The following is a 14,454-nucleotide window of genomic DNA, read 5'->3' as shown; positions in this document are numbered from 1 at the left end:
AATATCATTAATGAGTCTAATTCCCAAAGAGATCAGAGATCGGGGGAAAAGACTAACTTGTATGAAAATATTTTTAGCAGCTCTTTTTATAGTGACAAAGAATTGAAAACTGAATAAGCTATAGAATATAGTTGTAATGGAAAACTATTGTGACATAAGAACTGATAAACAGGATGAGTTCAGAAAAACCTTGGAAGACTTGTATGAAATACTATAAAGTGATATGAGCAAAACCAAGAGGACACTATATACCATATCAAAAATGTTGTATGATGCTCAAGTGTGAAGGACTAAACTATTTTCAGAAAAACAAAGATTCCAAGATAACCCCAAGGGACTCAAGTTAAAACAAACAAACAAACAAAAAAAAAAAAACACTATCCACAGCCAAAGAAGGAGCTATTGGAATCTCACTGCAGATCAAAATAGGACATCCTTCACTTTATTTTCTTTATTAGTTTTCTTGTATCTGAGATATGTCTTCAGTCATGATATGGCCAATATAAAAATAAATATTGCATGAAAATCCTGATATAATCTATATCAGACCATTTACTGCCTGGAGAGAAGGAAGGGAGGGAATCTGAATCTCAAAATGTCAGAAAACAAATAAAAAAATTATTTCTACATATAATAAAAAAAAAGAAAATTCAATCAAAAAGAAAATTACAAGGACAAATAACTGAAAAGTTTGTGAACATTTAAAGATCACAAGAGAAATGGAAACTAAAATGGAAATTTGGAGGAAACAAAAAAAATCTGAAAAAATCAACTGTAACAACCAACCATCAGTTGATTATAACTGAAACCAAAATTATAGACAGTGATGATGAATGTAGAAAAATTAGCCTAAAAAAAACACTAATGAGAAAAATAAAATCACAAATACAGAGACAGGCTAAAATTCAATGACTTTAAAATTACTGACCCCAATAATTATATTTTTAAAACATTTTTTGAATTAGATTTTTAATCAATGAAGATTTGCTTTCTCTCCCTCTTACTGCTTCCCACCCTACCCCTAATCTTGAAAAAGAAAGGAAAAACAAAGCCTCTATTTTCAAAACATGTATAGTTAAACAAATTCTTAAGTAGCAATGTCCAAATAATAGTTGGCTCAATCTATATTTTAAGTCCATTTCCCTCTCTGTGAGGAAGTAGTTGGCATATTTCATCATGAGTCTGACTGGTCATTGCATTGTTCAGAGTTTCTAAGTCTTCCAAAGATGATTGACTTTACAATATTATTATTATGCAAATTGTTCTGATTCTGTTTACTTCTTTCTGCTTCAGTTCAGGCAAGCATTCCCAGGTTTCTCTCAAACCAATCCCTTCAGCATTTCTTGTAGTATAGTAACATTCTATCACATTTATATATCATAGCTTTTTCAGCCATTTGCCAATTGAGTTTGTTTTACTTAGGACTAAATCTCTCCTTTAATCTACCTTCTCTCTTATTTCTCCCCACCCAATTCCCATCCCCACTTTCCTTTCTGCTTCCCTACTGATCAAAATTCATCCCTGTACCAAAATGTATGTATATGCTTCCCTCCTTTGACCACCCTAGATGAAAGTAAGATTCAGGTGTCAACCACTCCCCTGCCCTTTTTTTAATGATGGGATGGAGAGTGGAACTGAGATCCTTCTCTATTCCTGGGGCCAGGACCATAATAGCTGCTGCTTATTTGCTTCTGCATTTGCTCCATGCTCAGTGGGACCTCCACCTCTCCTTACCCTGAAATGTCAGTTTTAGGAGTAGGTCTTCTTGCTCAGTCATCCTTGAATCTGTGATCCGGAACTGTATTGTAAACTGCCAGTTGAAACCCATTTCTGCATCATTCACAAGGGTGCTGTATCTGAGACCCCTTCTTGCCCTGTTGCACTGTCTTTCCCCATGTTCACATCACTATGCCTGACTAGTCTCCTGTTCCTATATTCTGATTTTTTTTTGGTTTGCCTTCCTTTGCCAACCACAGTTTGAAAAAAATCGTGTTATTTTTTTTCTAGAATTTCCCCAAAAGACTTGGTCAAATATATTTTCTCAATATGTATGAGATAAATGTGGGGTATAGGACTTGCTTGTTGTTCTCCTTGCTATCCTATCATCTTGGCTCTTCCTCTCAATCTCAGTACTTTTAGAAAAAAGTAAAGTCTGATTTTTATTCTAGAAAATAAGTTTTAAAAACTGCCTAGCATTATCCAAAAAACCTCAATAATTTCATCTGTAGAAAGTATCTACAGGACCCCAAAAGGAGAAAACTGAAAATTTAGCTCTCTTAAACATACTTGTTGTTGTTATTGTTAAATCCCAACACTACAGCAAGGAAGGAATACTAAATATGTCAAGAAGAGAGATAGTTTTAAATTCTAAGGGGACATCAATCATGATCAGTGGATTTCTCCAGGGAAAAAAAAAAGGAAGCATTGGAAAAATAGGAAGATGAAATACTCTTTAATTATAAAATTAAAGCTCCTGTTTGGAGGCAAGAAATGGGCATTTGCAACATAGACTTTGAGGAGTTTGTGTAAAAATAAATGTACTTTATAAGTAGCCTTTGAAAAGCATTCTTGCCTACAAGCCAAAGAGATGAGTACCGAAAATAGTCACACTTTTAGACTACCTAGTTACTTAGTAACCAAATGAAAAAAGCCCTCACAATTTTGTACTGGCTAAAATACCTAAACATTTGAAACCTATGGAGCCTTTTAAGTACAGAGATGGATTTAGAAATGTATTAGAGTTAAAATTTTTTTTGTTAAATTATATCAAATTTTGTTTCTATTTAGCCAAAAATAAATAGTTCAGATTTTAGTTTTTAATTCTAAGATATATGCTATAGTTCATTTGATTGTGTTATGGGCTATATTAAATTTATAATAAATGATGGAAATATATATTATATCTACAGTTGACTTGTAAATCAATGATAAAAGCAGAGTGAGTCAATTCTATTTTAGATGTGTAAAATATTTAGAATTAAGGAACAGATAAGGGAGACACAATGACAAACAATAAATCTGACTCATCAGAGTATTAGAAAAAAACTAAAAGGAATATCTAAAATCAAAATGATGTTATGGGGTTGCTAGGGAACTCAGTGGATAGAGTTCTGGACCTAGAGTCAGGAAGACCTGCATTCAAATGTGGCCTCAGACACTTCTTAGCTGTATGACCCTGGGCACATCATTAACTTTCATTCTTTAGAACTTATCTCTCTTCTATCTTAGAACTGATAATCATTGTCCTAAGACAGAAGGTAATTTATTATATTAAAGTGGTTTTTGATGGTGTAAAAATAAATTAGTGAGTTATAATAATAAAATATTTAGATGGAAAAACTGTTCAATATAGGTTCAAAACTGTTCAGATACTTTTGATAAATGTAATCAAAAGTATACTCAGTGATGAAATGAAGCTCAAATATGAACTTCCCTTCTGGGCCAGACACAAGGATGCTAAAGAGACTCTTATAGAAATAAAGTATTTATTGACATATATAAGGATAAAATGGTATTTCTAATTCTAAGGGATTCTACCACCCAAATAAACTCCCTGGTTCCACAAGGAACCACTTCTCCTGTGTTTCACAGGCTATATTAATCCTCCCTGATCTGACTAACCCAAATTTATACTATCTAAATAAAAACTACCACTATTATCTTTATAATTCTTAACTTCACCTTCAAATTATAAAACAGTGAAGACTAGCTAGTTGAATCTCAACAAGAACCAAATTAGGACTCTGAGTCTAATAGACTCAGAGTCCAAACCAAAGATCAGGTTTTTCTTTGATCTTCTCAGAGTTAAACAATCTTTAAAACCACAATAGATATTCAGTAGTGTTACCCAAGTTGGAAAAAAAACAAAACACTAAACTCTTCAGATTTTTCCCTCAGTCAGAGAGAGGCAAAGATGTTACCACCTCCAGCCCTGAGAGAGTCTCTGAGTATGTGTGTCTCTGCCAACTGCCAGAGAGCAACTCCCAACTGCCAGAGAGAGTAATTGACACAGAAAAACAGTTATAACTGTCAACATCTGAAATCAACATGCTCTGCTTCAAACTCCAGTTCTTTCTCAAGTAGCCACTTTACTTCTTATCCCCAAACTAATAAAATAATACTTATTTTCTAATATCATCCTTACAATGGGTAAGGTGAAAAGGAGTGTCTGAAATTTTCTCACTGTAACAATATGCATATGCCACTAAAAAAAAAAAAGTTGGGGTGAAGTGATTTGTCTAGAGTCACATAGCAATGAAGTGTCTAAGGCCACATTTGAATCCAGGTCCTCCCGATTCCTAATTTGGCTCTCCATCCACTGAGCTGCTTAGTTGCCCCAGGTCAAAACCATTTTAAACATGTGAATCCCCAAAGATTAGGCCAAAGCTTTAACAACCATTATTTAAAATAATTCTGGTTTTAAAATATGAAAATGTAGGAAGACTTTGTGAATATAATTAGTAGTATGGAATTTCCCTCCCACCATAATATGTTCCTGGGTAGATAAGTTGTAAGACATTGCCTGTTGCCTTTTTCCAGAAAGAAGAAAAACCCATGTGTCCTACATAGGACCTACAATCCCTGCCTTTGAAGGGCTCTCTATCTAGTTGTGGAAATAAGCTGTGTCTATGAATTGCCGAGTTAGAATTAGAATTTGAGTGCCTTAGGTGGAGTTCTTCCTCGAAGACAGCTTAAGCACCTTACAGATCATCCAGCCTAAACCATTAATTTTAGAGGTAAGGAAACCAGGGACCCCAGAAGTTAATCAAATTTCCCCATTTGGGCCATATTGAGCTGCCATTTTGGTTTGAGTGTAGAGAGCACCAAGGCCAGGAATATGAGGTAAAATCAGAAAGGCAGGCCCTTACCAGACAGTGCAAGACTTGGAATACAAACCAAAGGAATTGATTTGGTGGGCAAGAGGAAGCCCCTGAAAATTTTTGATTTGGAGAAGAGAGGTGACCTTATTTATGCCTTTAAAAACTCTGCTGTCAAGGATGTCACCATCTTCCCAGTCACTCCTGCTCAAACCCAAGGTGTCATCCCCAACTTCTCACATTCACCCCCACCTGTCAAATGCATTACCAAGTCCTGCCATTGCCACTTTCACAATATCTCTCATCTTGTTCCTTCTTTCCTCTTATACAGCTGCTATAGACCCCCATCTCTTCATGCCTGGACTCCTGCAGTAGACTTCTGGTCTGGAACCCTGACCTAAGTCTCGCCTCATTCTTGTCCATCTTTCACTCCACTGCTGAAGGTCTTCCTAAAGTATAGACTGACTGTGTCACCCTCTCAATAATTCCAGTTATTATCTCAAGGGCTAAATAAAAGAATCTCCTTTTTGGCTTTTATGTAGCCCTTCCTGTCTTCCTAGTCTTCTTTCCTACCCTCCGATTCTCTACAATCTAGTGATGCTAGCTTACCCAACATTACACACATTTCAGCTCCTGGCTCCATGCTTTCTCGCTGGCTTTTCTCCATGATGAGTGATAGGTAGCTTCTTTCCCTTCTCATCTCTACCCTTTGGCCTCCTTGGCTCATTTCAAAACTTAGTTAAAATCTCCTCAGCGGCAAGAGGCCTTTCTTGATTGTCCTCCTCCCACCACCACTCCTTGGCCCCCACTGTTGGTGACTTCTCTCTGCAACTGACCCCCATTACCCTGTGTGTGTCTTGTATGTACATACTTGTCTGCGTGTTGTTTCCATCTTAGAATGTGACTGCAGGGCAGGGACCATGGTTCCCCTCTACTTCATATCCCCAGTGCTTAGTACAGGGTCTGGTACATAGAAAGGCCTTAATCAATCATTGTTTAGTGAATGACATATATGAAAAATAAATTGGAGACAGGAGAAAATAGAGGAAGGAAAACCTGTTAAAAGATTCCAGTAGTCTACCTGGAGGTAATAGAGACCTGCTAACAATGAGAATAGTGAGAAAGGGTAGATATTAGAGATATGTGGAAGTAAAAGTGATAGGACTTGCTGACTCGATTGAATAAGATTATGAGAGGAAGAGGCAAAAATAACTAAGAGAGGGGTACAAAGTCAAGATGGCAGAATAAAAAGTATTTTTGCTTAGCTTACTCAGCACACCTCTTCCACAACTACCTGAAGAACATCCAGACCAAATTCTGATTGGGAAAGCCAAGAAAAATCAGCATCAGTCATTTTTCCAGCTTAAAGCAACTTAGGAAGATAGAGAGACCTTTGGATGCTGTGGTGGGGCTGGCCATGATCTTGATGGTAGGTGGGGCAACAGCAGTCAGAACATTCCATCATTCGGGGACAAAGAGGGAGCCAAGACAGAGCCCACAGAAAGAGACCCCCGAAGACCCCTGACCTAACTGTGAAAGCAGGACTGGGTGCCATCTGATATCTCTGTCACCTATTAACTAATCCCATGGTCTTAGATCCAGGGAAGAGATGAGCAATCATGAGTGCTCACAAGACCTGAGTACCGAACATAGAACAATTTCTAAAAATATAATTGTGTGGCTCAGAGCCAAAGAGCAAAACAGTGACTCAATTCCAACCTTTAGCCTAGCATCTAAACCTAGAGTGGAATAACTGGGGCAGGAATCTCAAGCCAAAGAAAAGCCAACAGCTAAGTTGCTTTGAACCTGCATAGCCAACCAGGAGGCTAACAATGAAGTCTACCATGAACCTCATCCTTACACAAGCCAACAGACTCAAACCTGAGTCAAGAAATCACAGAACTTAGACAAGGAGGATAGTAAACAGACTTCTCCCTGGATCACACATTTTGAGAACACTGAAAACTTTCAGGGACCCAGACTGAGCTATGGAAACAGCCAAAGGACATAAAGGACAGAAGCTTAGATGAGACATCACTCCTAGAAGTAAAGCAGAGTCCAGTACTTTAAAAAAAGGAAGAAAGAAAGCCCAAAGGCAAGAAGTAAGAAGTAAGCTTGAAGAATAAGCAAAACCAAAGAAAAAAAAGAACCCAATCATAAAAGGAAATACTGTGGTGACAGGGAAGTTTAAGACACAAATATAGAAGACAATGGCCTGAAAACATCTCCAAGCAAAGCCTCAATGACTAATATAGATTGAACACAAACCCAACAAGACTTCTTGGCAGAGTTAAAGTAAGGGATATAAAAAGAATAAAAAAGATTAAAATAAATAAGCGTGGTTGTATAAGAAACAATGGGAAAATAAATGAGAGCTATGGAAGAAAATTATGAAAATTAATAGCTTGGTAAGAAAGCTAGAAAACCTTGTTTTAGAAAATCATTCCTTGGAAATTAGAAATGCTTAAATGGAAGCTAATGACTCTGTGAGACATTAAGAAAGAATAAAATAAAGACAAGAAAGAAGAAGGAAGAAAAATGGATGGAAGAATAAAACTTTGAAAATTAGAAATGGTCAAATGAAAACTAATTATTTCATGAGACATTAAAAAATGATAAAGACAAGATAGACAAAGAAAGGAAAAAAGAAGAAATGAATATATGAAATAGGAAAAGTAACTGATCTAGAAACAGACAGAGAAGAGATAAAGTTTAAAAGTTTAGACATCCTATTTAAAGAAATTACTAGGGAAAACTATTTGGATATTTGAGAACCAGAAGGCAAGGTAGAAATTTTTTAAAAATCCAACAGATCTTCTGAAAGAAACCCCCAAATGAAAACTCTTGGGAATATTATAATCAAAATCCAGAGCTCCCAAGTCAAGGAAAAAGTTCTTCAAGGAACAAGGAACAAAGGAATTCAAATATTGTGGAGCCATAGTATCAAACAAGATTTAGCAGCAAAAGAAATGGAGAGCTTGGAATATGATATTTTAGAAAGCAAAGGATCAAGGATTATAACCAAGAATAACCTACCTAGCAAAACTGACCATACCCATATTTTGTTTAACATAAGTAGACTATTCAGCAAATTCTCCCTTTTTCTTTAGGCCTCTCTTTGGCTCTGCCTCCTTAATGACTCTGTAGTTCTCAAAACCTGAGTAACTTCATTGCCTGGAGGAAAATATACAGTTAACAATCATAATTGTGCATATGAATAGGTGAATTAATCCATTAGATGGAAGAGGATAGCTGAATGGATTAAAAACCAGAATCCACTCAGAGTTAAAAATAGGGGCTGGAGCAGTATCTTACAAATAGGCCTAGGAGATGATTTTTTTTTTAGATGTCATTGGCAAATTTGATTAAAAAAAACAAAACAAAAAAAAAAACCTTACCAGTATTAAAAAACTGAAAAATGTGAATTCATAATCAGTGTAAGAAATAAAAGTGGTTACTAGGAGCTATTTTGCCCAGTTGTATATGCCAATATATGCCAATAAAATTGACTATCTGGATGAAATGGATGAATATTTACAAAAATATAAATTGTCCAGGTGAATAGAACAGGAGCTAGAATACTGAGTAGAATAAGCCATAAATGACCCACCAAAGAAGTTTATCTCAGAATCTAACTTTATAGTGACCCCCCACGGGAGTCCTACAACATTTATCTGTGGGTAATAACCTGAGGTGGGGAGAGGAGGCTAAGGAAATGGGAGAATATTAATGACTCAAAGACAAAAGTAGAAACACATTGGGAGTAACGTGAACTCCAAGGAAATAAAAGGATTAAGAGAATAGGTGGGGAGTATCAACCCCTTGATACTCCTAGACAAGAGAGTCTGCTTTGGGGGCAACAGTATCTCTAGAAAAGGTGAGGAGTCTCAACTCCTTGGTATCCCTATAGCAATAGGAGGCACTGGGGGCGACAACGGTGCAATGAAAGAGATATAATGAAGCAAGAGAGTAAGAGGAGAGGAGGGAACAGAGGAAGAGAGGAAGAGTAAAAGCAAGAGAGCTTGAAAGAGTTTCACACTAATTCTCCAGTATTTATTGAAGAATTTAGAAATGTGGATCAACGAATACATAGCATGACATAGGTTTTAACACTGGTTGAATTAACAATGATGATATCAAAGAGGTGGGGATTAATCCAACCCATGGTTTGCAAATGAGTGTAGTCTGAGCTGATCGAACTGCGCTATGCTAATGAATGTAGTCCAAGCCGAGGCAGCGTGGCCCTGCAGCAGCATGGCCCCTGTCAAGGCCCAGCCCATGAATTAGCCCGTCCTTTGCTAGTGCTTCGGCCTGTCCCTTTCCATACAATGACTATCAAGAGGTCTGACCATGTGTCTGGTAATACAATATCAATACATCAATCATACTTCCCAGATACCAACATGTCTGGTATGCTACAAACTTATAGGCAAATTCTACCAAACATTTAAAGAATGATTAGTTCTAATAAAATATAAACTGTTTGAAAAAATAGTCCTATTGAATTCCTTCTGTAATACAAATATGTTCTTTATGCCTAAATCAGGAAATTAAAACATAAAAAACTATAGACTAATTTCCCTAAAGAATATTAATGCAAAATATTAAATAAAATATTACTAAGGAGATTATAACAAGCTATCACAAATTATCACACTATGGTTAGACTGTATTTATATTAGCAATTCAAGGATGATTTAATATCAGGAAAACTATAAGCATCACTGACCATAACAACAAAAACAACAAAAATGTATGGTTATTTCAATAGATTCAGAAAAAGGTTTTGAAAAATATAGTTTTCCTTAAAGTAATAAGTAGTATCTATCTAAAACCAAGAGCAAGCATCATTTATAATGAGGATAAGCCTTCTTAGTAAGATCAGAGATGAAGCAAGGATGCCCATTATCATTATTACTATTACTCAGTTTGTGTTTGAAGCAATAAAATTTGAATGAAGAAACAAAAATATCACACAGATGATATAGTGATTTATTTAGAAAACTGTAGAGAGTCAATTTAAAGACTAAATGAAACAATTAAGCATTTTAAGGATTGTAGGATATAAAATAAACCCACACAAATCATCCGCATTTTTGTTTATTACCAACAGAATCCATCAGAAAAGGTAGAAAAAGAAATTCCTCTTAACAGAGCAATAAGCAGTATAATATGCTCAACCTGCCAAGACCCACATAGGAGCTATATGAACACACTTACAAAACACTCTACACAAATAAAGGCAGACCTACACAACCAGAAAAACAATTGCTTGTGGTTAGGCAGACCCAATATAATAAAAATGACAATACTACTTAAATTATTTATTTATTGTCATGCCAATCAAACAACTAAACATTTACTTCATAGAGCTAAAAATAATAAAATTCATCTGGAAGAACAAGAGATCAATAAAATCAATAGAATTAATGGGGGGGGGGGGGAATGGAAGGGAAAGAGACCTAGCAGCACCAGATCTCAAATTATACTTTTGTTGTTCAATCATTTCAATTGTGTGTGATTCTTCATCACCCCATTTAGAGTTTTCTTGTGAAAGATACTGGAGTGGTTTACCATTTCCTTCTTTCATTTGACAAATGAGGAAAGTGAAGCAAACAGGTTTAAAGTGAATTGCCCAGGGTCACCGATCCAGTAAGTATCTGGGGCTAAATTTGAACTCAGGAAGATGAGTCTTCCTGACTCCAAGCCTAGTATGGTATTCTATCCATTACATCTCCTAGCTGCCCCCAAACTATACTATCAATCTATAATTATCAAAACAATTTGGAACTGGATAAGAAATAGAGTGTTTTGATCAGTAGAACTGTAATATTTATTGAGAAAAGAGAAATGGGGGAATTGAAAAAAGGGAGATAACTGGAGGTTTGTATGGAGGAGTTGAAGGGAGAGAAGAAATATTGCTCAGTGAAGCAAAGGAGAGAGATGCCCCCTGCTGAGAGGAAGCAGCAGGGGTCCAATAAGGACTGTTTATCCCGGAATGACTGAACTGAAGTTCAGCTCCCTCTATGCCCAGAAAAAATAGTCCATTTATCTGACAGAGAATTCAAATAATATCAAGTTTATTAACCAGTTGGGATTGGAGTTTTTTCCTTAGCTTCAGAGTTGAGGCCAGGCCCAGAGGCTGGCAGAGGTTTTCTCCCACTACCTTCTACTCTATATCAGTCCTCGCTTTGTCTAATTCAGAATCTTAGCAGTAGACAGAAAGCAAACAAGAACAGGTCTGACCTTTCAGAAGTGATTGGGCCTGAATCTTCGGGCTGAACCAAGAAGAGGCACACCATACCAGACTGGGCTGAACAAGCTCCTCTCTCCTCCCACATCAGGAAGGAACTAAAACTCCGGCAGAAAGGAAGTGCTAGTCATAAGACCCAACTGCCACTCCCAATTGTCCCTTCCCCCACTGACTGTCAGTCTTGTTTCCTTTCCACAGAACAGATCGTAAAAGTGCATAAATGAGTGCATTGATTTACTATTTGATAAACCCAAAGACTTCAATTATTTAAAAAAAAAACTGTTGGGAAGACTGAAAAATGGTTTGGCAGAAACTAGACATAAACCACCCTCATACACCATTTACCAAGATAAACTCAAAACAAGTAGATGAGTTAGACATAGGGAATGATGTCACAAGCATACTAATGGAATATGAAAGATATTCCCAATCAGATCTATGAATGGAGGAAGAGTTCATGACCCAACATGAGGTAACACAGTTCACAAGAGCTAAAATGGATACTTTTGAATACGTAAAATATAAAAGATTTTCCCAAACAAACCCCATGCATTTGAACTTAGAAGAAAAGCAAAATATTGGAGAAAAAAATCTTTGCAGCAAGTTTCTCTGATAAAAGTCTCATTTCTAAACTATATCAGAAATGGAGTCAAATTTATGAGTCATTCCCCAACTGATAAATGGTCAAAGGATATAAATAAAGCAATTTTAAGAGTAAGAAATTCAAGCTATCAATAATCATATGAGAGTATGAGGAAATGTTCTAAATCACTAATAAAATGACCCAAATGTATACAAATATTTATAGCAGCTCTTTTTGTGGTAGAAAAGATTTGGGGAATGACTTGAACAAGTTATAATATTTGAATTAAAAGGAATCCTAAAGTTTCAAACACTGACTATCAGTTGAATTCTGTTTCATATGCAATAATAGTAGCCCAAAAAAAAGCATTAAGGAGAAATACCATAGAATTATTTTTGTAGATGTTGAAAACAGGTGTTAGCAAGATTTAGAGCAATGAGAGACAGAAATGTAGATTCCCAACATGAATGAGGAGTTAACAAAAGAGATACAGAAGGTTAGAGAAGAGGAGAACTGGGAAATGATGGTATCTCACTTAGGTCTTATCAATCAAGCAACAAATATTCTTAGGTGCCTTCTATGTGCCAGACACAATGCTAGTTGCTCTGAGGATAAAGAAACCAGAAATAAAACAGTCCCTATTTTCATGGAGTTCACCTTCTACGAGAGCACAACATGTACATAAACATGTTTATGCAAAATAAGTCTATAAATAAAAAACAGGACTTTAATTTGGACCTTAAGAACTCTTTTTTTCTGCATATGATCAGAATCCCTATCTTTTGTTATCATGATTATACACATAGAATCATTGTTTTTCCCCAAGATAAGTTCATTGATTCAGTGCTTGTTTTGTAGAAGGCATTCTGAGCTAAGCCTCTAAAACCATAATTTCTGCCTTCAATAGAACTCAAATTCTAGTAGTGGAAATAAGATGCACACACATAACAAATAATCATAATCAGAATTAGAATATGATGAATACAAACAAATTATTGTGAAAGTCCAAGACAAACAGATTTGCTTCTGGCTAAAAGGATTCTCTTTAAATGCTGTCAAAACAATTAAAAGTCTGAGTTATACTGTTCTCAGAAAAGAACTCATTTCAATTGAAGAATTCAGTTTAATTCAATCCAACAATCATTTCCACATCATCAACCAAATTTTGGATTGAATTTTATTCTGAGTTGCAGTTCTCATAGCTTCCTCTGTCTTCTGAAAGATGAAATCATCAGAATGGTTAAGTATCAGTCCTCCTTGTATCAACTGTTTATATTAGCTTTTAGAACAAAAATGGAAATCTTGGGAAAATGTACCCTTAAAATAAAACCATTACTTGTAGCACCAAAGCATAGGAGATATATAAAGCAAGAAGATTATTATTATGTATTATCATAAAATTATTATAGCATTAATTTGTCAGATTTCAAAATGTTCTAGGTACTGATTCTTATATTGATATAACCTGGAATCTTACTACAAAACAAAGTCAAATGTGCACTTTGCCACATAGTACAAGTTCACTTATTAATAAATTTTCTGTCAGATTATCAGTCCATGAGTAATTTGCCATCTTTTGTTTCATCCAAACACTAGACAGTATTTCAGTGTGTCTTTTTCATGGAATGGAGTGGGGATATATTCTTAAATTTTAGAAATGCAACTATGCCTAAATTAGTCTTACCATAACTTTAATTATCATCAGTAAACACTTATTGAGCACCCACTTAATGACGAGAAATATCTATAACTGTGTACTATAGTATCTAATTATTTGCATTTTTCTATAAAGGAGGATTGGTGGACACAAAGAACAATTGTGGAACATCACTGTGTTCCAGCTTATGATACCCAGACTACCCAAAGAAATGATTTCAAAGTACCAGCTTGTCAGTTGGTTTTGCCAACCAAATACAGCAGTAAACAAAAGCCTGCTTGTGGCATAGGTAAGAAAAGCAATGATAAAATATTATTTTTCATTATATGAAATACACTATTATGAGTTATCTGGGATATAGTGCCCCATCTAAATATATCTTAGTTTGAAAATGGCATTTAAATGCATTGAAGGATTATGTCCTTACTTTTTTATTACATTCTTAGGGGTAATCGATCTTCAGAATAACAATCTTACTAAACATACAATGATGAAAGCGAATACTGGTCATAAAATATATGTTACATCATAGCATATCTGTCTAAGATAGTAGGAATCTAAATTTTCTAATTTACAGAATCATAGAATTTGAGTTGGAAGAAAACTCAGAGGTAGTCACAAAGAATAATATCTAGCCTTTATAGAGTATTTTTAAGTTTGCAGAGTGTTGTTTTAGATATCTCATTTGATCCTTGAGAAGGTACCATTATCCCCATTTTACAGACTAGGAAATTGAGGCAGATGGAGTTTAATAACCTGCTTATAATACCTACCTAGTAAGCATATGAGGCTGTATTTGAACTCTGGTCCTTTTAACTCCTGGTCTAGCACTCTATCCACTGTACCATCTAGCTAGCTACCCCTAATCTCTTCCTCCAAACAAGAATCTACCCTAGCTAAAAATATTGAAAGTTTTAGTTGGTTCAAGAAAAAAAAAGGCTGAAGAAAAGGGAGTAAATGCAGACATACATGTGTAGATGTATACATATATTCATGTACAATAAAAAAGTTTTAGATTTGCAGAGATGAAAATAATAAAATTTGGAATAAATAACAAATTAATATACATTAAATATAAAACAATATACATTTAAAATAATTTTTAAATAGAAAAGGACTTGGCGATTCCAAGTAAAACTATCAT

The 14,454-nt window shown here is 35.4% G+C and overlaps 1 protein-coding gene across 1 annotated transcript in view; it reads left to right on the top strand.

Annotated features, from left to right (window-relative positions):
- The window catches only part of C1H2orf73 (chromosome 1 C2orf73 homolog), a 56,235-nt gene that overhangs the window by 23,263 nt on the left and 18,518 nt on the right, over window positions 1-14,454 (top strand). Inside the window, exon 3 of the mRNA XM_007476821.3 lies at window positions 13,446-13,599. Coding sequence (XP_007476883.1) covers window positions 13,446-13,599 — 154 coding nt within the window. The remainder of the gene's footprint in view (window positions 1-13,445; window positions 13,600-14,454) is intronic.

Source organism: Monodelphis domestica, chromosome 1, assembly GCF_027887165.1.
Source record: "Monodelphis domestica isolate mMonDom1 chromosome 1, mMonDom1.pri, whole genome shotgun sequence".
NCBI lineage: Eukaryota > Metazoa > Chordata > Mammalia > Didelphimorphia > Didelphidae > Monodelphis > Monodelphis domestica.
Note: the sequence above shows the minus strand (reverse complement) of the source record. Positions and strands in the feature narration are given on the sequence as shown.